The 24269-nt window shown below is 43.7% G+C and overlaps 1 protein-coding gene across 1 annotated transcript in view; it reads right to left on the reverse strand.

The window, feature by feature from the left end:
• The window catches only part of LOC126176674 (transient receptor potential-gamma protein-like), a 361376-nt gene that overhangs the window by 328543 nt on the left and 8564 nt on the right, over nt 1-24269 (reverse strand). Inside the window, 1 exon segment of the mRNA XM_049923834.1 lies at nt 14980-15138. Within this exon segment, the coding sequence (XP_049779791.1) occupies nt 14980-15138 (159 nt within the window).

Consider the following 24269-nt stretch of genomic DNA (forward strand, 5'->3'; position numbering starts at 1 on the left):
TGAGACAAAATGGCGACAGGAGCCGAGAAAGCGTATGTCGTACTTGAAATGCACTCACATCAGTCAGTCATAACAGTACAACGACACTTCAGGACGAAGTTCAACAAAGATCCACCAACTGCTAACTCCATTCGGCGATGGTATGCGCAGTTTAAAGCTTCTGGATGCCTCTGTAAGGGGAAATTAAGAGGTCGGCCTGCAGTGAGCGAAGAAACGGTTGAACGCGTGCGGGCAAGTTTCACGCGTAGCCCGCGGAAAAGTGGCTCATGCCAGAACTGGAGACTGACAGCGCCGACTTCATCTTTCAACAGGATGGTGCTGCACCGCACTTTCATCATGATGTTCGGCATTTCTTAAACAGGAGATTGGAAAACCGATGGATCGGTCGTGGTGGAGGTCATGATCAGCAATTCATGTCATGGCCTCCACGCTCTCCCGACTTAACCCCATGCGATTTCTTTTGTGGGGTTATGTGAAAGATTCAGTGTTTAAACCTCCTCTACCAAGAAACGTGCCAGAACTGCGAGCTCGCATCAATGATGCTTTCGAACTCATTGGTGGGGACATGCTGCACAGAGTGTGGGAGGAACTTGATTATCGGATTGATGTCTGCCGAATCACTAAAGGGGCACATATCGAACATTTGTGAATGCCTAAAAAAACGTTTTGAGTTTTTGTATGTGTGTGCAAAGCATTGTGAAAATATCTCAAATAATAAAGTTATTGTAGAGCTGTGAAATCGCTTCAATCATTTGTAATAACCCTGTATTACACAGAGGCACTGCATTAAAGCAGGCGTAACATATGTATCCCAATACTTAACTGTTTTCTGACACATGCAGTCGACAATAGTTTTATCGAATTATTGTTGATTCTCACAAACAATGTCAAGTACAACGAGAAGAGTCAATGCGTTTATCAGACTTTAGCCGTTCCCTAGCGTGTTCTTTAGGAGAGTTAACGGATGCCACATGTATCTGTCTTAATAACGTGAGGAGGGTATACTCTAGAAACGTGGTGTTAGGACGAAATTTCTGCATTATCCTGTACATGAGCAAAACTACCTAACATCACGCCAGGCTCCTGTGTGCAAGAGGAATACTACCAGAACCGTTGTGATTCTACTGAGCCGGCCGCAGTGGCCGAGCGGTTCTAGGCGCTACAGTCTGGAATTGCGCAACCGCTACGGTCGCAGGTTCGAATCCTGCCTCGGGCATGGATGTGTGTGGTGTCCTTAGGTTAGTTAGGTTTAAGTCGTTCTGACTTCTGATGACCTCAGAAGTTAAGTCCTATAGTGCTCAGAGCCATTTGATTCTACTGTAAACAGCAATAAGACTGTTATATCTCCTTTGCCTACTGATCGTTGTGCTTACTCCATCGTATGGAGTTGCTACTTATTCGTGTGTATTTTTGTGCAGCGGAACATGGGTGATAGCTCAATGTATCTACTATCGGCAATATTCATGTCGCTTTTTTCCTCGCTCTGTTTCCTAGTGAGACATAACCGCATTTGTTAAAGCTCCTGCTAGCACCAGTAATAAGTACGAGTGACACAGCTAGTGTGACTGAAGGTACATACGTTTCTGATTTACAAAGACTTATGGAAATGAAGTTCCATGGTTCTTGACAGAGCGCAGGGGAACGATACGAGAGACCCGCACCGCCGTGATAGGCAAGGTCCTAATGGAGGTGGCTTGCCGTCGCTTTCCTCCGACCGTAATGAGGATGAATGATGATGATGACGACACAACAACACCCAGTCATCTCGGAGCAGGTGAAAATCCCTGACCCCATCGGGAATCGAACCCGGGAAGCGGGAACGCTACCGCGAGACCAAGAGCGGCGGACAAAAAGACTTATAAAAACCATTTGGATACAGACTGACAATTCCTCCCTAGGACACCAGAATAGTGTGGAAGAAGTAGTGGATGGGCGCCACAGGGTATTCTCGCATTCGCAGGAGAAAGTCAGAGATTGTCACATCCCTCACACATTGTTCTAGACCAGTCCTCCCTGCAACACGGTCGCCAGTTTAATCTGCAACTGACCAGAAGTATGAGAGTGCACAACCATCACATTCCACGTCTCGTGAAGGAACAAAGCGAGCTGTGTTCGTAACTGCTATTCAGCGAAGGCTGTTCCACACCAGTCTTACCCACAACACCCATCCAAATGCACAAGATCTCTCCAGATGTGTGCATGTCGACGAGGGTTGGACCCCTTATCGGCGCATATCAGACAGGAGAGTGTTACGGTGATGTAACGGACGATTTATACATGATGGAGCTCCAGGTGGATGTGGGTTGAAACATTTCATATTAATCAACTGTGCTATCAATCCTGAAGCATTATTCCAGTGTCTGGAGTCAGTACCAGGAAGGTACGAGCATGAGAGAAATGTTTTTTCTTTCTTTTTTGTTTTAACAGTCTTCTGGTTTGTTCGATGCGGCCCGCCACGAATCCCTCTCCTGTGCCAACCTCTTCATCTCAGAGTAGCACTTGCAGTCTACATTCTCAGTTATTTGCTGGATGTATTCTAATCTCTGTCTTCCTCCACGTTTTTGCCCTCTGCAGCTCCCTCTAGTACCATGGAAGTCATTCCCTCATGTCTTAACAGGTCCTATCATCCTGTCCCTTCTCCTTATCAGTGTTTTCCACATGTTCCTTTCCTCTTCAATTCTGCGAAGAACTTCCTCATTCCTTACCTTATCAGTCCACCTAATTTTCAGTATTCCTCTGTCGCACCACATCTCAAATGATTCTGTTCCGATTTTCCCACAGTCCAAGCTTCACTACCATACAGTGCTGTACTCCAGATGTACGTCCTCAGAAATTTGATACTAGTAGACTTCTCTTGGCCAGGAATGTCCTTTTTGCCATTACTAGTCTGCTTTTGGTGTCCTCCTTGTTCCGGCTGTCATTGGTTATTTTACTACCGAGGTATCGGAATTCCTTAACTTCATCTACGTCGTGACCGTCAATCCAGAAGTTAAGTTTCTTGCTGTTCTCATTTCTATTACTTCTTATTACCTTCGTCTTTCTTTGATTTACTCTCAATCCATACTTTGTACTCATTAGACTTCATTCCGTTCAGCAGATTCTTCTTCACTTTCACTCAAGATAGCAATGCCATCAGTGAATCGTATCATTCATTGATATCCTTTCAGCTTGAATTTTAATTCCACTCCTGAACCTTCTGGTTGTTGTACATATTGTATATGACCCGTCTCTCCCTATAGCTTACTCCTACTTTTTTCAGAAATTCGAACATCTTGCACCATTATACATTGTCGAGCGCTTTTTCCAGGTCGACAAAAACCTATGAAGGTGTCTTGATTTTTCTTTAGTCTTGCTTCCATTATAAACCGCAACGTCAGTATTGTCTCTCTCGTCCCTTTACCTTTCCTAAAGCCAAACTGATCATTACATAGCGCAATCTCAATTTTCTTTTCCATTCTTCTGTATATTATTCTTGTAAGCATCTTGGGTGCATGAGCTGTTAAGCTGACTGTGTGATAACTCTCGCACTTGTCAGCTCTTGCCGTCTTCGGAATTGTGTGGATGATGCTTTCCCTAAAGTCAGATGGTATGTCGCCAACGTGAATAGTCGTTTTGTTGCCACTTCCCCCCCAATGATTTTAGAAATTCTGATGGAATGTTATCTATCTATTCTGCCTTATTTGATCTTAAGTCCTCCAAAGCTCTTTTAAATTCTGATTCTAATACTGGATCCCCTATCTCTTTTAAATCGACTCTTGTTTCTTCTTCTATCACATCAGACAAATCTTCCCCCTAATAGAGGCTTTCAATGTATTCTTTCCACCTATCCGCTCTCTCCTCTGCATTTAACAGTGGAATTCCCATTGCACTCTTAATGTTATCACCCTTGATTTTAATGTCACCTAAGGTTGTTTTGACTTTCCTGTATGCTGAGTCTGTCCTTCCGACAATCATTTCTTTTTAGATGTCTTCACATTTTTGCTGCAGCCATTTCGTCTTAGCATCCCTGCACTTCCTATTGAGTTTCCCGGAACATTTTTGTACTTCCACTTCTCATCGATCAGTTGAAGTATTTCCTCTGTTACCATGGTTTCTTCGCAGTTACCTTCTTTGTACCTATGTTTTCCTTCCCAACGTCCGTGATGTTCATTTTTAGATATGTCCAATCCTCTTGAACTGTACTGCTTACTGAGTTATTCATTATTGCTGTATCTATAGCCTTAGAGAACTCCAGCCGTATCTCTCCATTCCGTAGTACTACCGTATCCCACTTCTTTGTGCACTGATTCTTCCTGACTAATGTGCTGAACTTCAGCCTACTCTGCATCCCCGCTATATTGCGATCTGAGTCTGTATCTGCTCCTGTGTACATCTTACAATCCAGTACCAGATTTTGGAATCGCAGTCTGGCCATGAAGTAATCTAACTGAAATCTTCCCGTACCACCCGGCCTTTTCCAGGTATACCACCTCCTCTTGTGATTCTTGAGAGGAATGATAGTAGACTATAAACAAACACTCCTTATGGCAACACAGTTCTGCACCTAAAAATGCTATATTGTTAAAGCCATATGGTTTCCAAGGTATTAGTCACGCAGAGTGCAACGCTCTTAATTCTTTAATGCAGGATATATTTGTCCAACATCAGACATACATTCACCCTGCACGTTTCCTACCCCAATCGGCCGTAGTAGTAAATTATGCACTGTAATCGATGTTCTGAAAATATTTAGATAACGTAATTGCAACGGTATAGGATGCTGTTTGTTACATATTGGGTATATGACCAAATAAACGTGCTGCACAATCATATACCTGCATTCACAATCTAGTATATGGAACTTGCAAAATTGTGAAGGGGTGATTTAGCGATGATACAGAAATTGGAAGCTTTGTGTCAATGGCTGGCGTTGAAACTATGGAACGTCTGGTAAACTGACCGCACTATCAACTGCAGTGCACATTACAGTACACTGTCCGATATCAACGGTGTCTTTCTCATCCCATCCATCGACTGGGACACTTTCGATTACTACACACTGACTGACTGACAGCATTTGGTTGCGACGGAGAGAACCTTGACGGAACACTGGATATATGTTTCTTATCGCTGTGGAGCATGGGATTAAATAACCTTCAGAGAGTTGTTTGGAATCATTCCTCAGCGGTGAAGACTCGTCCTATTTTCGCATCCTGTGATGCCCTCCAAATTTGTTTTCACCAATACGTTAACAGTACCACTTTGTGTTTCTACTATCTCGCGCATGTTGTGAGCAGCGCCTTCCAGTAATCAGGTATGTGACTGCAAAATGAAGAAGCTGTGTTCTTCGAAATGGAGCACGGAGACATCTGATACCTGTCACCGTGGAAGATAAGATTAACTGTATAGGTCATCACCTTTGGATAGCTATTGGAAACGCTCTACAATGCCGCAAACTCTTCTACTTTCCACATGTTCCGATGTCTTGCACAATTTTTGTTAATGAGAAACATCGCCACTGAATTTAATTTTTTTTTTCTGTGTGTTGTGGCAAGTCTATAGTTTACTTCATGCAGTGTTGAGCTTTCAGAGAGAGCCAATGGATCGAAACATGTTAATGTGGGTTTAGCACCAGACACATACCTTAAAGTCATGGTAGAAAAACAAAGTGATTGGCGGTGTACAAAGCTGTAGTCATATACTGTTAGACGCGTTACAGACGAGAAAACAATCTATCAAACTGTTTATGAATGAACAATATAGGCTTCGTCAAGTGACAAAACTTTATGCAAGCGACTTCGACCAATGGCCACCTCCTCTGATGGTGCTCATCTCAACACGCAACGGTTTTTGTTTTTTGATATATCAAAAGATGCGGGGAAATTTATAGGAGATTCTAATACAAGGAGTGCTATAACTGGTTAAAGTTTGGTTGCAGATAGTTCTCTCAAAACCACACCGATTTTGATCATAAAGTGAATAGAAACCGGCTTTATCTGCTCTCGTGGAAACATGACTGTTTTTATTATTATGCGTGTTTAAAAATAGGTGCGGTACCGCAAATCCTGTGCTACTTCATACTTCATAAGTTTTAATTGTAAAGTAAGCACTAGTTGAATTATAGCTCGTTGTCGAACCTAGAGATCATAGTGCTTTTCCGAGATGACACTAAATTGCGTGAAGCAGGTTGTGTTGATTATATTGCTTATAAAACTGGAACCCAAGAATCTGCTGCTGTTAGGAGTGACTGTCTGCTGTATGACAGAAACTTTACAGGAAGGTCGATTGAGAGAAATTATGGAGCAAAAATGTCAATTGTAAGTATGCAGACGGTATTTGTTTTCGATGTATTGGAAGGCGGAGAAATGTGGTAAAATCTTATAGGAGGTTCTATTACAAGACAGGTTTTGTAAACGCCAGTGTGATATAATATCTCATTGGTAAAACGGAAACTACCACGGTACACAAAAGGGCAGCATCAGCCTGAATCTTATTTTCTTGATGTCGAACGTAAAATGATTGTGTTTTTTTCCAACATGTGAGCAAATAGCGTGAACGGCTGTATGTTGTAATGTTATTTCACGTGTCTGAAATGTTCGTAATACACACGTGCATGACAGTTTATTTGCAGACATTGATTTGGAAAATAGGGACGCTCTCAGGTTGTGTAATTTGTCCATTAAGCTGAAAGAGACTGCTTACTAGAGATGTGTTTTCCTTGGAGTTTAAATTCTCGCTTTTTCTTTACTATGATGACGGTTTCGAAGTAACGAGGACATTCTGCAGTGATTGATAGTTTTCGCAGAAAGATAGTGGAAGTTTTTTTTCCTTGTTTTATGCAGGATGGACACGTACAGGGGGTGTATAGCCCTACCTATGCAGTCTGGTCTTCTGTAATTGGCGGCGTGTCAGTAGATTTTTTACTTCATTCAACGTCGCCAAATAGTGAAATGTGAATTGTATCCTGCCGCCGAACATAAAAACTATGACGATTTTGTTCATAAAACTGAAAGAACATGGACTGCTTCTATCTTCTTGGAAAGAGTACATTTATTGTCGTCGCGATTGTGTTTTGCTTTTTAACGGGTGCTCTGTTATAAATGACAACTGTTACAATGAAACGTCTTCTCACAGAGTGGCTGGCATACTGGAGCCGTAGGAGGCGTGGCAACTCAGTGTGCTCACAGACACAGCTGGGCAGTTGGAATTTCGTTGTCATTCCAGGGAGGTCCAGTCTTTTCCAGAAATGCGTTTAATAGACTGCATGAAGCGTCCTGTTCTTGTCTTTTGTCTATCTGTGGCTGATTTGTGCAGACTGGCGACAATATATCAGTGCCACCAGAAGGATCTTGTTTTGGACCATCAGTGACCTATGGTAAGGAGAGTGAGGGACGAGGGTTTTTTTTTTTGGGGGGGGGGGGGGGGGAGGGGAGACTAAGACTGCCGCTGAGATAGTTTGTGAGTGCCCACTGAGGAGGACACAAATGCAACTGTCACCCCTCTCTCCTACGCAATCTTTTTGGCTGACAATTTCTCCCCGTACACGTGTCGCACTACGACCCACTTCTTTTCTTTTCATGACAATTCGATATGCAATTAGAGCAGTGAAGCACTTTCCGTCAGTTGTGGTGGCGTGTATTGGCTTCGTTTACCTGCGCTGCTGGGTGGTTGTCACGCAATGTAGGGGAAGGCGTCTGAAGCGAACTCTGGCGTCAAACAGCGGTAGGCCCAGTCCGCAGCTGTGTACTTACTAAACTCCTCTCTGTCCAACACCAGCATCTCGTCAGTTCAACACTATTCCCATAAAAATATAAAGACAGCACCTTCCACTCCGGCCTCATTCCCGCCAGCTTATAGGTGACTACGTCTGCCACCAGTTTCAAGTGTTACTGTAAAATTTTTTCCAATAGTATGGCTGCTGGAAAACCATTCTGGAGTGTAATTAGCAGTCTTCGAAAGGGAGGTAAGAAGGAAATGACAAGTATTTTGGACAGGTCAGGAAAACGGCTCCTGAATCCTGTTGATGCCTTGGGCAGATGGAGGGAATATTATGAAGAGTTGCTCAATGTAGGTGAAAATACGATCAGTAATATTTCAGATTTCGATGTACAACGGGATAGGAACGATGATGGAAATAGGATCACATTTGAGGAAGTGGAGAAAATGGTCAATATATTTGCAGTGCAATAAAGCGGCTGGGGTGGATGAAATTAAGTCGGAACTCATCAAATACAGTGGAACGTCAGGTCTTAAATGGCTACACAGGATAATTGAAATGGCGTGGGAGTCGGGACAGCTTCCATCAGACTGGACGAAAGCAGTAATCACACCAATCTTTAAACATGGAAACAGAAAAGGTTGTAACAACTACAGAGGTATCTCTTTAATCAGCGTTGTGGGTAAAATCTTCTCAGGTATTGTTGAAAGGAAAGTGCGAGTATTAGTTGAGGACAAATTGGATGAAAATCAGTGTGGGTTTAGGCCTCTTAGAGGTTGTCAGGTCCAGATCTTTAGCTTACGGCAAATAATGGAGAAGTGTTACGAGTGGAACAGGGAATTGTATCTATTCTTTACAGATCTAGAAAAGGCATATGATCAGGTTCCTAGGAGGACGTTATTGTCTGTTCCACGGGATTATGGAATAGGAGCCAAACTTTTGCAAGCAATTAAAGGTCTTTACATAGTCAGGCAGCAGTTAGAGTTGACAGTAAATTGAGTTCATGGTTCAGGGTAGTTTCAGGGGTAAGACAAGGCTGCAACCTGTCTCCACTGTTGGTCATATTATTTATGGATCATATGTTGAAAACAATAGACTGGCTGCGTGAAATTAAGATATGTGAACACAAAATAAGCAGCCTCGCATATGCGGATGACTTAGTTGTGATGGCAGATTCGATTGAAAGTCTGCAATATTTCAGACCTAGATCAGAAATGTAAGGACTATGGTATGAAGATTAGAGTCTCCAAAACGAAAGTAATGCCAGTAGGAAAGAGATATAAACGGATTGAGTACCAAATAGCAGGAACAAAGTTAGAACAGGTGGACGGTTTCAAGTACTTAGGATGCATATTCTCACAGGATGGCACCACAGTTAAAGAACTGGAAGCGAGGTGTAGCAAAGCTAATGCAGTGAGTCGTCAGCTACGATCTACTCTCTTCTGCAAGAAGGAAGTCAGTACCGAGACTAAGTTATCTGTGCACCGTTCAATATTTCGACCAACTTTGTTGTATGGGAGCGAAATTTGGGTGGATTCAGGTTACGTTACCGATAAGGTTGAGTTTAATAAGCCACAGCTGCAAAATACTAACACGAATTCTTTACAGACGAATGGAAAAACTGGTAGAAGCCGACCTCGGGGAAGATCAGTTTGGATTCCGTAGAAATACTGGAACACGTGAGGCAATACTGACCTTACGACTTATCTTAGAAGAAAGATTAAGGAAAGGCAAACCTACGTTTCTAGCATTTGTAGACTTAGAGAAAGCTTTTGACAATGTTGACTGGAATACTCTCTTTCAAATTCTAAATGTGGCAGGGGTAAAATACAGGGAGCGAAAGGCTATTTACAATTTGTACAGAAACCAGATGGCAGTTATAAGGGTCGAGGGACATGAAAGGGAAGCAGTGGTTGGGAAGAGAGTAAGACAGGGTTGTAGCCTCTCCCCGATGTCATTCACTCTGTATATTGAGCAAGCAGTAAAGGAAACAAAAGAAAAATTCAGAGTAGGTATTAAAATCCATGGAGAAGAAATAAAAACTTTGAGGTTCGCCGATGACATTGTAATTCTGTCAGAGACAGCGAAGGACTTGGAAGAGCAGTTGAACGGAATGGATGGTGTCTTGAAGGGAGGATATAAGATGAACATCAACAAAAGCAAAACGAGGATAATGGAATGTAGTCGAATTAAGTCGGGTGATAGTGAGGGAATTAGATTAGGAAATGAGACACTTAAAGTAGTAAAGGAGCTTTGCTATTTGGGGAGCGAAATAACTGATGATGGTCGAAGTAGAGAGGATATAAAATGGCAAGGAAAGAGTTTCTGAAGAAGAGAAATTTGTTAACATCGAGTATAGATTTAAATGTCAGGAAGTCATTTCTGAAAGTATTTGTATGGAGTATAGCCATGGATGGAAGTGAAACACGGACGGTAAATAGTTTGGTCAAGAAGAGAATAGAAGCTTTCGAAATGTAGTGCTACAGAAGAATGCTGAAGATTAGATGGGTAGATCACATAACTAATGAGGAGGTATTGAATAGGACTGGGGAGAAGAGGAGTTTGTGGCCCAACTTCACTAGAAGAAGGGATTGGTTGGTAGGACACGTTCTGAGGCATCAAGGGATCACCAATTTAGTATTGGAGGGCAGCGTGGAGGGTAAAAATCGTAGGGGGAGACCAAGAGATAAATACACTAAGCAGATTCAGAAGGATGTAGGTTGCAGTAGGTACTGGGAGATGAAGAAGCTTGCATAGGATAGAGTAGCATGGAGAGCTGCATCCAACCAGTCTCAGGACTGAAGACCACAACAACAACAACAACAAGGTTGAGGTTACGGATATGAAAGTAGCTAGGATGATTGCAGGTACTAGTAGATGGGAACAATGGCAGGAGGGTGTGCACAATGAGGAAATCAAAGAAAAACTGGGAATGAGCTCTATAGATGTAGCAGTCAGGGCGAACAGGCTTAGATGGTGGTGTCATGTTAGACGCATGGGAGAAGCAAGGTTACCCAAGAGACTCATGAGTTCCGCAGTAGAGGGTAGGAGGAGTCGGGGAAGACCAAGAAGAAGGTACCTGGATTCGGTTAAGAATGATTTTGAAGTAATAGGCTTAACATCAGAAGAGGCACCAATCTTGGCACTGAATAGGGAATAATGGAGGAATTTTATAAGGGGGACTATGCTCCAGACTGAACGCTGAAAGGCACAATCAGTCTTAAATGAAAATGATGATGATTAGTAGTATGGGAATGTCCATTTTTGAGCTGTGTTGCGATTTTAGGTGCTCATTGTGCAGTGATATGCATATAGTTGCGTAATTAGGGCTGAATGTTATTATTTGTTACGTAATTATGACTGGTCTTTAATTCTGGTTCCCAACAAAAGTAAGCAAAGTACACTAACGTAACCTTCCTCTTCTGCATTTGGGCATTTTTACATGTGTTGGGGTGTGCACTTCGACTTTCTGTCCAGGAGGATCAGTATTTGAGTCCCATAAAGGGCACCGCCATTTTTAATTTCCTGGTAAGTCTCAGGTGTGGTGTGGGGTGGGACACAGAAATTCCTGCCAAAATTTAAATTTCCCACAACATTTGAAATTCCGATCAAAAGGGTAGGTGGGGAGGGGATGGGGCCGTGGGGAGTGAGGTGACAAAACAATTACTTTTATCCTCCGCTGAATCACAGATTAATTTTTGAGGCCATTACAATGTATTATTGCAGAAATTGGTGAATCAAGTCGTCGTATCATGAACTGAAACAGTTCAGAACTTCTAACTTTGTATTGTGAGAGGTTTCACAGTGCTGTCTCATTAACTCGCCTAAGAAATAAAGAGTGGAATGTAAATGCTGACAGATTTTAAATGTACTCAATTTGCATGTAAACAATGTTAAGTCCCCAGTAATGCTTTTGTAAGAACAAAACTTTGGGCAAAATATACAGTTACTCAAGAAGTGTTTGAAAAGGAAGACTTATGTGAATTAAAAATCTTATTTAGGAGATGTTACTGCAACTTTACTGCATAATTTCTCAAAACAACTAGCTAATTACTTACCCCTGTTTCCAGGTGAGGTCTTCATATTAGTACTGTGACTCAAGAATTTAAGTGGTACGTCGAAACGAAATGATAATTTTGAGCAGTGTCGTTTGAGTTTATTAACATTATTTGTCGCCAGCGGCCTCGCCACAGCGGTAACACCGGTTCCCGTCCGGTCGCCGCAGTTTAGTGGTGTCGGGCTCGGGTGGCACTCGCAGGAGTGACCGTCCGGGTACACTGAGCTCTCGTGAAGCCAGTCCGAGAACTAGCTGACCGGGAAGTAGCGGCTCACTGCCAACGGTGAGGAGAGCAGTGTGCTGACCACAAGCTCCTCCGTATCTGCGTCCACTGAAGCGTTCACCTGAGGATGACACGGCGGTCGGCCGAAACTTTTGGGCGCTCCGAGGCTCGTTCGGATGGGGTACAGAGGTAAATGTTATGTGTCACCAAAATAGGTTTCCACTTCATCGCGTAGTTCTGATAACATTTCGTGTTAGATTCACCACAGTAATTTGACCCTATTGTAATATCTACACGATATTTTCGGTATTATGCCGATTTAAAAATTAGAAACGCTTCTTTTGTGCACCCAGAACAATAAGGTGGTGTGGATCGGTGTGTGTGAATGCATTTCTGCCGCTTTGTCTAGTTAGGTTCTACGTAAGTGCGGCTGTGACAGGTCTTTTTTTATCAATCACCAGCTTAGTGCCCGGTACTTCGCAAGGGCAAAGAAGCACTGTTTTTCCGAAAGTGCTTCTGGTGGTACTTTCATAGAAAATTTCATCTCCTAAAGCATATTTTTTCATATGTAACCGAGAAGTGAAATAACTATTTACAAAGATTTAGGTTTAAATTTTTTTAATATAATGAAATATTTTCTTAAGACTTTTCATCGCCTGTTTCATCCCTTTTGGGGTGGAATTTTGAACTATCACTTCTTAAACGATACCTGCAGTATAAGAGCAACCCCTTCTCCAAATGACAAAAAAAATGGCTCTGAGCACTATGGGACTTAACTGCTGAGGTCATCAGTCCCCTGGAACTGGGAAGTAGCGGCTCACTGCCAACGGTGAGGAGAGCAGTGTGCTGACCACAAACTCCTCCGTATCTGCATCTACTGAAGTGTTCAGCTCAGGATGACACGGCGGTTAAACCTAAGTAACCTACAGGGTGTTTCAAAAATGACCGGTATATTTGAAACGGCAATAAAAACTAAACGAGCACCGATAGAAATACACCGTTTGTTGCAATATGTTTGGGACAACAGTACATTTTCAGGCGGACAAACTTTCGAAATTACAGTAGTTACAATTTTCAACAACAGATGATGCTGCAAGTGATGTGAAAGATATAGAAGACAACGCACTCTGTGGGTGCGCCATTCTGTACGTCGTCTTTCTGCTGTAAGCGTGTGCTGTTCACAACGTGCAAGTGTGCTGTGGACAACATGGTTTATTCCTTAGAACAGAGGATTTTTCTGGTGTTGGAATTCCACCGCCTAGATCACAGTGTTGTTGCAACAAGACGAAGTTTTTAACGGAGGTTTAATGTAACCAAAGGACCGAAAAGCGATACAATAAAGGATTTGTTTGAAAAATTTCAACGGACTGGGAACGCGACGGACGTACGTGCTGGAAAGGTAGGGCGACCGCGTACGGCAACCGCAGAGGGCAACGCGCAGTTAGTGCAGCAGGTGATCCGACAGCGGCCTCGGGTTTCCGTTCGCCGTGTTGCAGCTGCGGTCCAAATGACGCCAACGTCCACGTATCGTCTCGTGCGCCAGAGTTTACACCTCTATCCGTACAAAATTCAAACACGGCAACCCTCAGCGCCGCTACTGTTGCTGCACGAGAGACATTTGCTAACGATATAGTGCACAGGATTGATGACGGCGATATGCGTGTGGGCAGCATTTGGTTTACTGACGAAGATTATTTTTACCTGGACGGCTTCGTCAATAAACATAACTGGCGCATATGGGGAACCGAAAAGCCCCATGTTGCAGTCCCATCGTCCCTCCATCCACAAAAAGTACTGGTCTGGACCGCCATTTCTTCCAAAGGAATCATTGGCCCATTTTTCAGATCCGAAATGATTACTGCATCACGCTATCTGGACATTCTTCGTGAATTTGTGGCGGTACACACTGCCTTAGACGACACTGCGAACACCTCGTGGTTTATGCAAGATGATGCCCGGCCACATCGCACGGCCGACGTCCTTAATTTCCTGAATGAATATTTCGATGATCGTGTGATTGCTTTGGGCTATCCGAAACATACAGGAGGCGGCGTGGATTGGCCTCTCTATTCGCCAGACATGAACCCCTGTGACTTCTTTCTGTGGGGACTCGTGAAAGACCAGGTGTACCGCCAGAATCCAGAATTGAACAGCTGAAGCAGTACATCTCAATCTGCATGTGAAGCCATTCCGCCAGACACGTTGTCAAAGGTTTCGGGTAATTTCATTCAGAGACTACGCCATATTATTGCTACGCATGGTGGATATGTGGAAAATATCGTACTATAGAGTTTCCCAGACCGCAGCGCCATCTGTTGTTGACAATTGTAACTACTGTAATTTCGAAAGTTTGTCTGCCTGAAAATGTACTGTTGTCCCAAGCATATTGCAACAAACGGTGTATTTCTATCGCTGCTCGTTTAGTTTGTATTGCCGTTTCAAATATACCGGTCATTTTTGAAACACCCTGTAAGAACATCACACACATCCGTGCCCGAGGCAGGATTCGAACCTGCGCCCTTAGCGGTCGCGCGGTTCCAGACTGTAGCGCGTAGAACCGCTCGGCCACTGCGGCCGGCCCAAATGACAAGTTTCTGTCCTTAGCGGTATGGGCTGGGTGACGATGAGCCAGCCAGTGAGCGTCGCCCGTGCCGTTGCGCTCCGCTTCACTCGTTCGCTTGCAGAGAGAGACACGTGAGAGAGAGAGAGGACACGTGAGAGAGAGAGAGAGAGAGAGAGACACGTGAGAGAGAGAGGACACGTGACAGAGAGAGAGAGACACGTGAGAGAGAGAGGACACGTGAGAGAGAGAGAGAGAGAGAGACACGTGAGAGAGAGAGGACACGTGACAGAGAGAGAGAGACACGTGAGAGGGAGAGGACACGTGAGAGAGAGAGAGAGAGAGAGAGACACGTGAGAGAGAGAGGACACGTGAGAGAGAGAGAGAGAGAGACACGTGAGAGACAGGTGAGAGAGAGAGAGAGAGAGAGCGTGTGTACTCACCGCAGACCCAGGCGAGGATCATGCACTCGACGACGGAGGGCGGGCCGCCGCGCATCGCCGTCACGTCCACCTGGCGCGGCTGCGGCCGGCGGTCGGTGTCGTTGCCGAACCAGTCGCCGATCACGGACTCGATGCGCTGCGACGCCAGGATCAGCAGGACTGCGGGCATTGAGTCACTACACACACTTCTCAGCCAACCACACGTCTATTCCCTACATTTTTTTTTCTGATATCGTCTACAGTATCTGTACATCCATATCCGGGCGACGGCAGGTACTCAGCTAGTAAGGTGCAAAGCTTCAAAGGTGGCTTTCATTTGTGACATTCGTTTTGCAGATTATTCTGTGTATTTGGAGTAAATAAACCCATATAATGATTAATTTGTTTCATTAGGTGGATTAGTCACATGTCTGAAATAATATGGGCTTTGGTAATGATAATATTTAGTTGCATGCTGTAGGTGTAAGCAAAGTGGATTTGCCAGTGGAGGCGGGGAGGCGAATGCCGGTGAGTGCCGGAAGAGCATTGTGCAGGGGCCGGGGGTCGCAGGGGATGCGGCCACTGACCTCCCGAGCATCAAAAGGAACGCCGCCGAGTGGCAGGTGAGAGAGAGAGGGGAAATGTCGAGCAGGCAGACAGCGTCCAACGTACGCGCTGGCGCCGCTCAGTCGCGCGCTGTTTCAGCGGCAAATGGACTGAGCTCTGGTTGGGCAGTTCATAAGAAAGTGCGGGAAACGCTGGGGGTCAACGCCCGCTGTTTGGACAGACAAATTTTTTTGGATAGGTGGAGAAATTGTATCACTCCGCAAGGGAGATGTGGGAGGCCTTTGCAGCGTCGGGATTGGCTGATTAGAGTTTGGCGGCATTAACGTTAAGAGCTGAGAGCCAATGTTACCAGTGTAGTATAGCTAAGAACAGTGTACAATTTGTTTAATTTGTTTTCATTCATGATTTGTTCAATATGATCTAATTTCTATCGTGAGATAATTTACAATAAATACAAGTTATTTACAATATCGCTTTCGATTCAGTATAATCAGTGGTAGTTAGCCGTCGTAATATATTTTATTAATGTTTAATATCGGCCACTACCCCAATAGGAAGTCTTCCAAGCTCATTCCAGCAATGTGGACCACCCTTAAAACAATTTTAACAAACCTTATCGTATTACTAATCTCTGTCTATGAATGTGATAGGCGGAGAATGGGGCTGCACCGAGAAATCATTCAATTTCACGAAAAAATAGCTGCTTCAAAAGGAACTCAAAATGTTCTCACAATAGTGTAAGAAATATTCCGGAGACCCCCACCCCCCACACACACAGAGTTGTTAGCAACAGGACACGTGCTCTACTTCTGTGCTACTGCTGCTCAAACGGTCAACGTGATCGACCGGCCCAAGATTTGTCTATATGTTCCAGAGTTCGACACGGTGTACATTAATCGAACAGTCATACGACTTCTCCCTCTGTGGGTGCATAACGCTGTGCGGGAAACCACGGACTAGTCACAACAACAAAATTGCTCTGTGCTTCACATATATCAGTTTGATGGGAAATGACAGCGACGTCTTGCCAGCGTCGTATAAAGTGCTAACTCCTTAGGTACTTCATCGAACTGCCTGCCGGCTTCTGTCTGAGGTTCTTCGACCGAAGTTTGTGCGATTATTTATCTGACGTTTTGCCAGCTCGAGTGGCTGGCTTTGTCAGACTTTTACCCGTAGCAGTGCTTTGTTCCTTAGAGCTTACGGTGCAATATTAGCTGTGACTGAGTGGAAGCAGGTCTAAAGTCTCTTGGCTTCATTAAGTTGCACATCGGTCCCCTCGTATGGGCGCCCGCAAATAAATAGACCAGAAAAACGTTCTACGTGCCTTTGAATGATGCTCGAAATCATGAACGGAAAATGAGGTGCATCAAACGTTTCCCTAATATTTTTTATTTCATACTTTTAGACAAATCATTTCATAAAATGTTTAACTTTCTTTTCAAAAATTTTTTATCCTTCACTTTTACATACTATTTATATTAACTGAAACGCTTGGCCTTAACACTTGCTGCTGATAAATTACGTTTGGAACATCAATTGTCTGTAAAATTTTATCGTTGTTCATTGTAATTTATTAGGAATTAATGTGTGTGATATACTGGGATATACAGTTAAAGAGCAAGTACTTTTGTACGACCTTATAAATATACTTAGTGACGCAGTGTAAACAGTATACACAAAACTTGGCAAACAGAACTGTACCTCAGTCAGTTAAAACATATGAGGTCACGGGGATCGTACCCACGACCCTTTCCTACGAGTAGTTACAAACTGGGAACGCTAGCATTACACCACAGCTCACTTTCTATTAGCGCTCTTCGTTCTTGTTATTTACGGTAGTCTGTCATTCTTCCGCATTTATCAGCTGTTAAAAGTTCTTGATCATGTAATATTCATCTTTACTTTATTGATGAGATAGTCGAATGCTCCTCTGCTCATTCATGTATAATTGAAGAATTGTCTGGTGACCTTCGTCTCCATGAAGATTCCGTCCTTTGTAAATTTCATGCACAGCATTCCTTTCCGCTATGTAGCCTCACTCTCGAGCTACAGTATTCTACAGTTCAGGAACGCCGTTTTAAAGAAACAGCTGGTCGGCTCTAAGCAGCCATCTTGTAGCGCGACACGGTCGCTCGCACGCAGGGCACCCGAGCTTGTCGCCCGACGCTGCTGCTTGTCGCTGTCGCTCGAATGCCGCTTATCGAGGCGTCGCTCTCTGTCGGTCGCTTCTGACGCTTATGTTGGACACAGAAGGAGTGGAGACTGTCTCTCACAAAGGCTTCCAGTGACACTGTATCCGCTTTTTTGAATATGTATATTTTGCGTTTATTTTTGGGGGATTTGGGGATTACAACATTCAGTTTCGCTACGACAACCCTAGGTTCACTAATCCCTGCATCCGTTTCGATGGTTGTTATTAGTTCAGGATTATTTGTTGCTAAGAGGTCAAGTGTGTTTTCACAACCGTTTACTATTCGCTTGGGCTCATGAACTAACTGCTCAAAGTAATTTTCAGAGAAGGCATTTAGCACAATTTCAGATGATCTCTTATGCATACCTCCGGATTTAAACATGTATTTTCGCTAACATGTTGATGGTAAATTAAAGTCACCACCAACTATAATTGTATGAGTCGGGTACCTGCTGAAAATTAAACTCAAGTTTTCTTTGAACCTTTCATCTGAATTGGAAGGTCGGTAAAAGGATCCACTTAAGACCTCTACCCATACTCACAGGAACTATCTACTTCAATTTCGCGACCAGATAAACTACTTCTAACAGCAACAAACACGCCACCACCAACTGTGTTTAGCCTATCCTTTTGGGACACTGTTGGATTTTCGCAAAAATTTCGGCTTGTCTCCGGCTTTAGCCAACTTTCAGTGGCTATAACGATTTGAGAATCAGTGTTTTCCATTAGCGCTTGGAGCTCTGGTACTTTCCCAACACAGCTACGACAATTTACAAGCGTTTTACCGTTGGTTCTTCCTATGTTCGGCCTGCACCCTTTGCGACTGAAACCGTTTTTACGTTTTCCCGAGACCCTCTAACCCAAAAACGGCCCAGTCCATGCCACACAGTCCCTGCTACTCTTGTAGCCGCCTCCTGCGTGTAGTGGACACCTGACCTATTCAGCGGAAAACCCGAAACCCAACCATCTTATGGCGCAAGTCGAGGAATCTGCAGTCTGCATGGTCGCAGAATCGTTTGACCCTCTGATGCAGACCCTCCACTCGGTTCTGTACCAGAGGTCCGCAGTCGGTCCTTTCGACTGTACTGCAAATGGTCAGCTCTGCCTTCATCTTGCAAGCAAGAGTGGCAGCCTTTACCACTTCTGTTAGCCGCTCAATGGTATGACTGGATTTGTGCTTTCCTGTCAGAAAGGTCACAGTTCGTAATAAATGACGGAACCTATCGAGTAAAAGAGAAGTAATATCTGGGATTCCGCAAAGAAGTGTTACAGACTCTCTGCCGCTCCTGATCTACATGAACTATTACTTAGTGGACAATCTGAGCAGTCGTCTTAGACTGTTTGCAGATGATGGTGTCATTTGCCGTCTTGTACAGTAATAAATGTTCAGAACGAATTTGCAAAATGGTTTAGACAAGACATCTGTATGGTGCAAACAGTGACAGTTGACTGTAAATAATGAAAAGTGTAAAGTCACCCACAAGAGTACTAGCAGGTATCCGCTAAATTTCGGTCACACAAACCTAAAAACTGTAAATTCAACTAAATACTAGGGACTACAGCTACAAATAACTTAAAGTGAAACTGTCACATAGATAGTGTTGTAGGTATAGCAAACCAGGGACTGCGATTTGGCAGTACACTTAGAAAATATAACACGTATGTTATAGAGACGTGTTACACTGCGCTTGTCCACCCTATTCTAGAGTACTGCTGTGGTGGTGTGAGATCCGCATCACATAGGATTCACAGAGAACGTGGAAAAAGTTCGAAGAAGGGCAGCTAGCTGCCATAGATATGATAGACGAATCGTGGTGGCTGTCAAACAAAGGCGTTTTTTCGATGCGGCGGGCCCTTCACATCAAATTTCAATCACCAATTTTATCCTCAAGAGTGTGAAAACATTTTGTTGGCGCCCATTTACATAGGGACAAATGAGCTGTCATAATAAATCAGAGAAATGAGAGCGCGCACGAAATGATTTAAGTATTAGCTTCCTCGCGAACTGTTCGAGATTGGAACGGCATAGAAGTAGCTTAAAGGTGGTTCGATGAACCCTCTCCCGAGCACTTGATTGTGAATTCCAGAGTTATCATGCAGATGTATATGAACTGACCCCTGAGGCAGGCCGTTATTTAGAGTCCTCCATCTGCGAGCTTGTTCATTCCCCAACACCTTAAAGTGCCTTTCAGAGAGCATGTTGTTCATTAGTAATGTCACCTTTTGATATGGACCGATTTCAATAAACTTCGACATCAATTTCTCCCTCCAAAAGTGTCAAAGCTGCCATAAGAGCCACAAAAACTGTAGCCGGATGCAGAACCCGCTGAATCCAGCTTCTGTTAGATTTATCAATGACACGATCTGATCGCACCAGCAGCTATGTTTCCTAAAGCCACTTGTTCGACAGGGATGATTTGCTCAGTGGAATCTAGAATGCGATTTAGAGAAAGCCTTTCTAGCAGCGATACTGGTCAACAGAGAGAAGCACCGGTTCCGTCTTAGCCTGCTTCAAAAGCTTTCTCCGGTCCTCAGAATCTCACTGAAAAATTCAATGAGCCACAATTTTAAGTTCCGATGGATTTAAAACTCTCTGAATGTACGCCATCATACAGACAGCTTTATTTACTTTAGCATATCCAAGGCTACATCAAGTTCCTCAGTGCACAAGCCATGTGAGCCAGATTGCCGATCGATCATCACCGATCGGCTTGTCATCTTTGGCGCGTCCCCGGGCATGAGCATCTTTGCGTTTTCGGCTGAGGCGCGCGGGACGGCGAGAGGCAGTCGGTTTGGGGCGGCCGATGAAACTGGCGGAGTTGTGGCTCGGGCGTAATAAGCACATGTGTGACGTCTGTTACGCTGGGGCTGTTTGCTAATCGTGAATCTCCTGCGGCGGTTACTGGTTGCCTAGAAGGCATTTCGTATAAACTGTGCCGAGCCTCGCAGTGAGAGGGGAGTCCGGAGTTGGTGTTGGCCTAGATGTTTGTACAAATTGAGGTGCTCGTGTGAGAAGCACGGCGTGGGCCTGTCGGATGCTTCGTCCTTCTGGCAGCCACCGCGAGCGGATGTTCGGCCGGAATGTCTACAGTTTGCGGTGAGCGTAGTGTGAACAAGTTCTCGTAGGATGTGCTCCCAGCCTGACTCTTAGCCTGTATTATTTGTGGGTGCCGACCCCTTGTCTGTAACTGCTTCCGGGTATCCTGTAAGATTTCACAGCAAAACTGTGTTTTTGTGGCATTCTATTTTTCTGGCTCAGCCTCCGCCTAGAAAAGGGAAAGATTTGGAATTCCTTAATGCTGTAATTTAAACATATATAAAAAATTGTTTTTTTTTTTATTCCTGTTTAATGTCAGACAGATTCAAATTTAGTTTGCCTGGTTATTGGCTTAACTCGCGCTTCACGCACTAAATCACCTGATATTGAAATTTTTTTAATTTTTTTATTTTTTTAATTCCTGTTCAATGTAACTTCACTTATGTATTTGAAATAAATGTGTTGGATTGACCTTAATGAATTATGTGCAGTCGAAGTAAGGGACCCAGTCCTTCATTAGTGCTCAACAGTGGCGTGTGGTTCGGGTTGTGAGCCCCGTGCTCTGACCACCATGAGTGGGCTGGATGTGGTTTTAGATGGGACCTCTTTATGTACAATTCATTTTTCTAGTTTCGAATCTGTGTCTCGTCTTTTTTAATTTTCTAAATCGTCGTTGGCCTGGGTGCAACAGCGCTGGCATTCATGTGTGTGACTGATTTACAACCATGAATCTGTACCAAGTCCTTTTATAAGGTTCCAGACTTTCCAACTAGGATGTGTACAGCTGAATCCTGCCATCGTTGTCCGCCACTTCCCTTTTCTGTACTTGTTGAGAGCTGTCAATAGGTTTTCGACTGTTCCGTCATTTTCAGACTCTTAATATTTAGCATATAACTCACTGCTTTCTTGAGACCAACCGAGATGTACTCCTTCCGAAATCGCGTGGAGCACATTGCGTTAATCGTCCCACCGATCTTTCATAACTGAATGAAATTGGGAGTATACATTGAATGGTACTATCAAGTCCTCTTTGATACAGTTCCCAGTTCGCAAGTTGAAAAATCCATCGAGATTGAGGGACGCAGGTGACACTAAAAGAATTTCACTCCCATGGTGAATTATGACTGACCTATTCTTGTTGTGTGGGAAACACTTGATGACTTTTCTTTGTATGGTGTCGTTACGCCCAAATTTAGATATGATGCACAAATCACGAGAATAATCCTTCAGCTGGCTACCAGATCAGAATGCTCTTGGATCTCTAACGTTTACACTGGCTGGGGCGCTAAGTACTCGTCCGTCCATTTTCCAATAGCTCCGTCGCTGTTGTGTACTAAAACATAGCTACAGCAATTTGGATGGAACAAATTAAAACCAATATGCGTATTTATGGTGTCTGCCTAAGCTTTGGGATCTAGAGTTTCTAATGGTCCTCAAACATAAATGAGTTGAAGGTCAATAGTTTTGCCTTTGACTGCTAGCTTTATTTCCCATCGCTACGACTGTAATCTAGAGTGCAGCGTGCTTAAGTATCACAAAAAATTGGTATTACCTGGTATTAGAAACATTTAAGGTGATTGTTAAGAAATTATTGTTTTTAATTTAATATTACGGCAGAAGAAGTGAAAATATTTCATCTCGGTAGTTATGGCTAGCAGAGGAACATTTCGAAAGAAGCGCGCACAATAAAATACCTTGTAAGAAACTTACCAATTTTTACTACATTTGAAACAAGCGGCAAACATTAGAATGAAATGAGGAAGGAAGTTAATTGGAAATTCAGTAGCTAATAAATGAAACAGAACGCAGATAATTTGATCGAAGCTTATTCATGAGACTAAATTGTGTCAGTGACAATCGAAGGCTCGAGCTAAGCCCTAGATGCCCCAAGTGGTGACAAACAATTGCAGTACCAACTATCATTTCTATCAATACGAATACTACATACACTCCTCATTTGCATCTGAATGAAGATGAAACATTAGACTCCCACACAATATGCGACGCACACTCTGAGTTTGAAATTTATATGTGAGCACAGTCAGTGGGCAGCATAAATTATTTAAGAAAAATTGAAGAAATGGTCGGACAAATCAACGAATTATCCTAGAGTAGAGCACTGGAGTCTCTGTCACAAATTTTTCTCCTTTCCTAATTTTAGAAGTAAATATTAAAAATTCCATAACACAACAGAATAATTGTTCAATTCTATTTTATTTTCATACTTCTAGTTTCAGTTAAATTTGTTATGTTACTTTTCGAAGGAACTGTTAGTCCTCGTCTGTCTTCTGACTGATCCGATGCGGTCTTGCACGACAATCTCTCCTGTGCCAACATACTGAAACTCCTCAAGCATTTGTTATATATAGTCTGATTAAATTTTACCCTCTACAGCTCCCTATACTACGATGGGAGTTATTCCCTGATGTGCTAACACGTATCCTACCATCATGTCCGTTCTACCTTTCATTGTTTTCCACATATTACTTCCTGGACGACTGTTCGGAGAACCTCCTCTTTTATTACCTTATCAATTCACCCAATTTTCAACAACTTTCTGCAGCACCACATGTCGAAAGTTTCGATTCTCTTCTTTTCCGTTTTTCCCACGGTCTACGATTCACTTTGAGCTGCTGCCATGCTTTTACGTGTAACTCAGGAATTTCGATTTCAAATGTTATGCTACTTCACGGAGCCTCTCACCGTGCGTCCAGACACGGCAGGTCCTCTGCGTCACTGTGACGGGTATCGACGTCGACCTGTGTTGCCACGCAGATTCCACGCTACCGCCCACCACGTACCGGACGCTCTGGCGTCGTGACTGGACAGCCACACGTCCGTGTCCGGCACCATCACCAGCAGTGCTCATTTAAGGAGCCGACTAGTGCTGTGTCCCGTGAGCGTATAAGGGTACACCGAATTCTTTGAAATATGTTATGGATGTCCTAGAACCAATAGAGGATATAACTGCTTCTGTGGTATGAAAACAGTAAGTTACCCCACCTTGCCCACATTGCCAGTATGTCAACGAGTGAATTATGCATAATAATCTACTCACGTCATTTTGAAATTGCCTGCAGTAGTAACGAGTACTGCAATTGTGGCTGAAACGTGGCACCTATTTAATTCTAGGATAAGGGTTTTCACATTTAGATTGTGTTCTGTAGTTTTAGAGGCTCGGTAGTTTCTACTCCATGTCTTTTATCGTCTGAGTAGACTATTCAATAGAGTTTCTGGATCGAGTCTGATGAGGCAGACCGGTCACCACGATATTTCTGCTGAGAACTAGAGATGGGGGATCCGCTCCTGAACTGATACATAGAGTTGAATCTTTCAAAGGCGTGAACAATCAGTGATTCAGAAAAAAAGAACGGTAGCTCCAAACGTTTCCCGGCAGAGAGAGAGAGAGAGAGAGAGAGAGAGAGAGAGAGACGGAGCATATCAGCGGCGCCTCTGCTGGTCAGAGCACAGTGCACGCCACACAACACAGCCAGCGCCGGCCTCTGCCCTGCTTCT

This window comes from Schistocerca cancellata, chromosome 3, assembly GCF_023864275.1.
Source record: "Schistocerca cancellata isolate TAMUIC-IGC-003103 chromosome 3, iqSchCanc2.1, whole genome shotgun sequence".
NCBI classification, from domain to species: domain Eukaryota; kingdom Metazoa; phylum Arthropoda; class Insecta; order Orthoptera; family Acrididae; genus Schistocerca; species Schistocerca cancellata.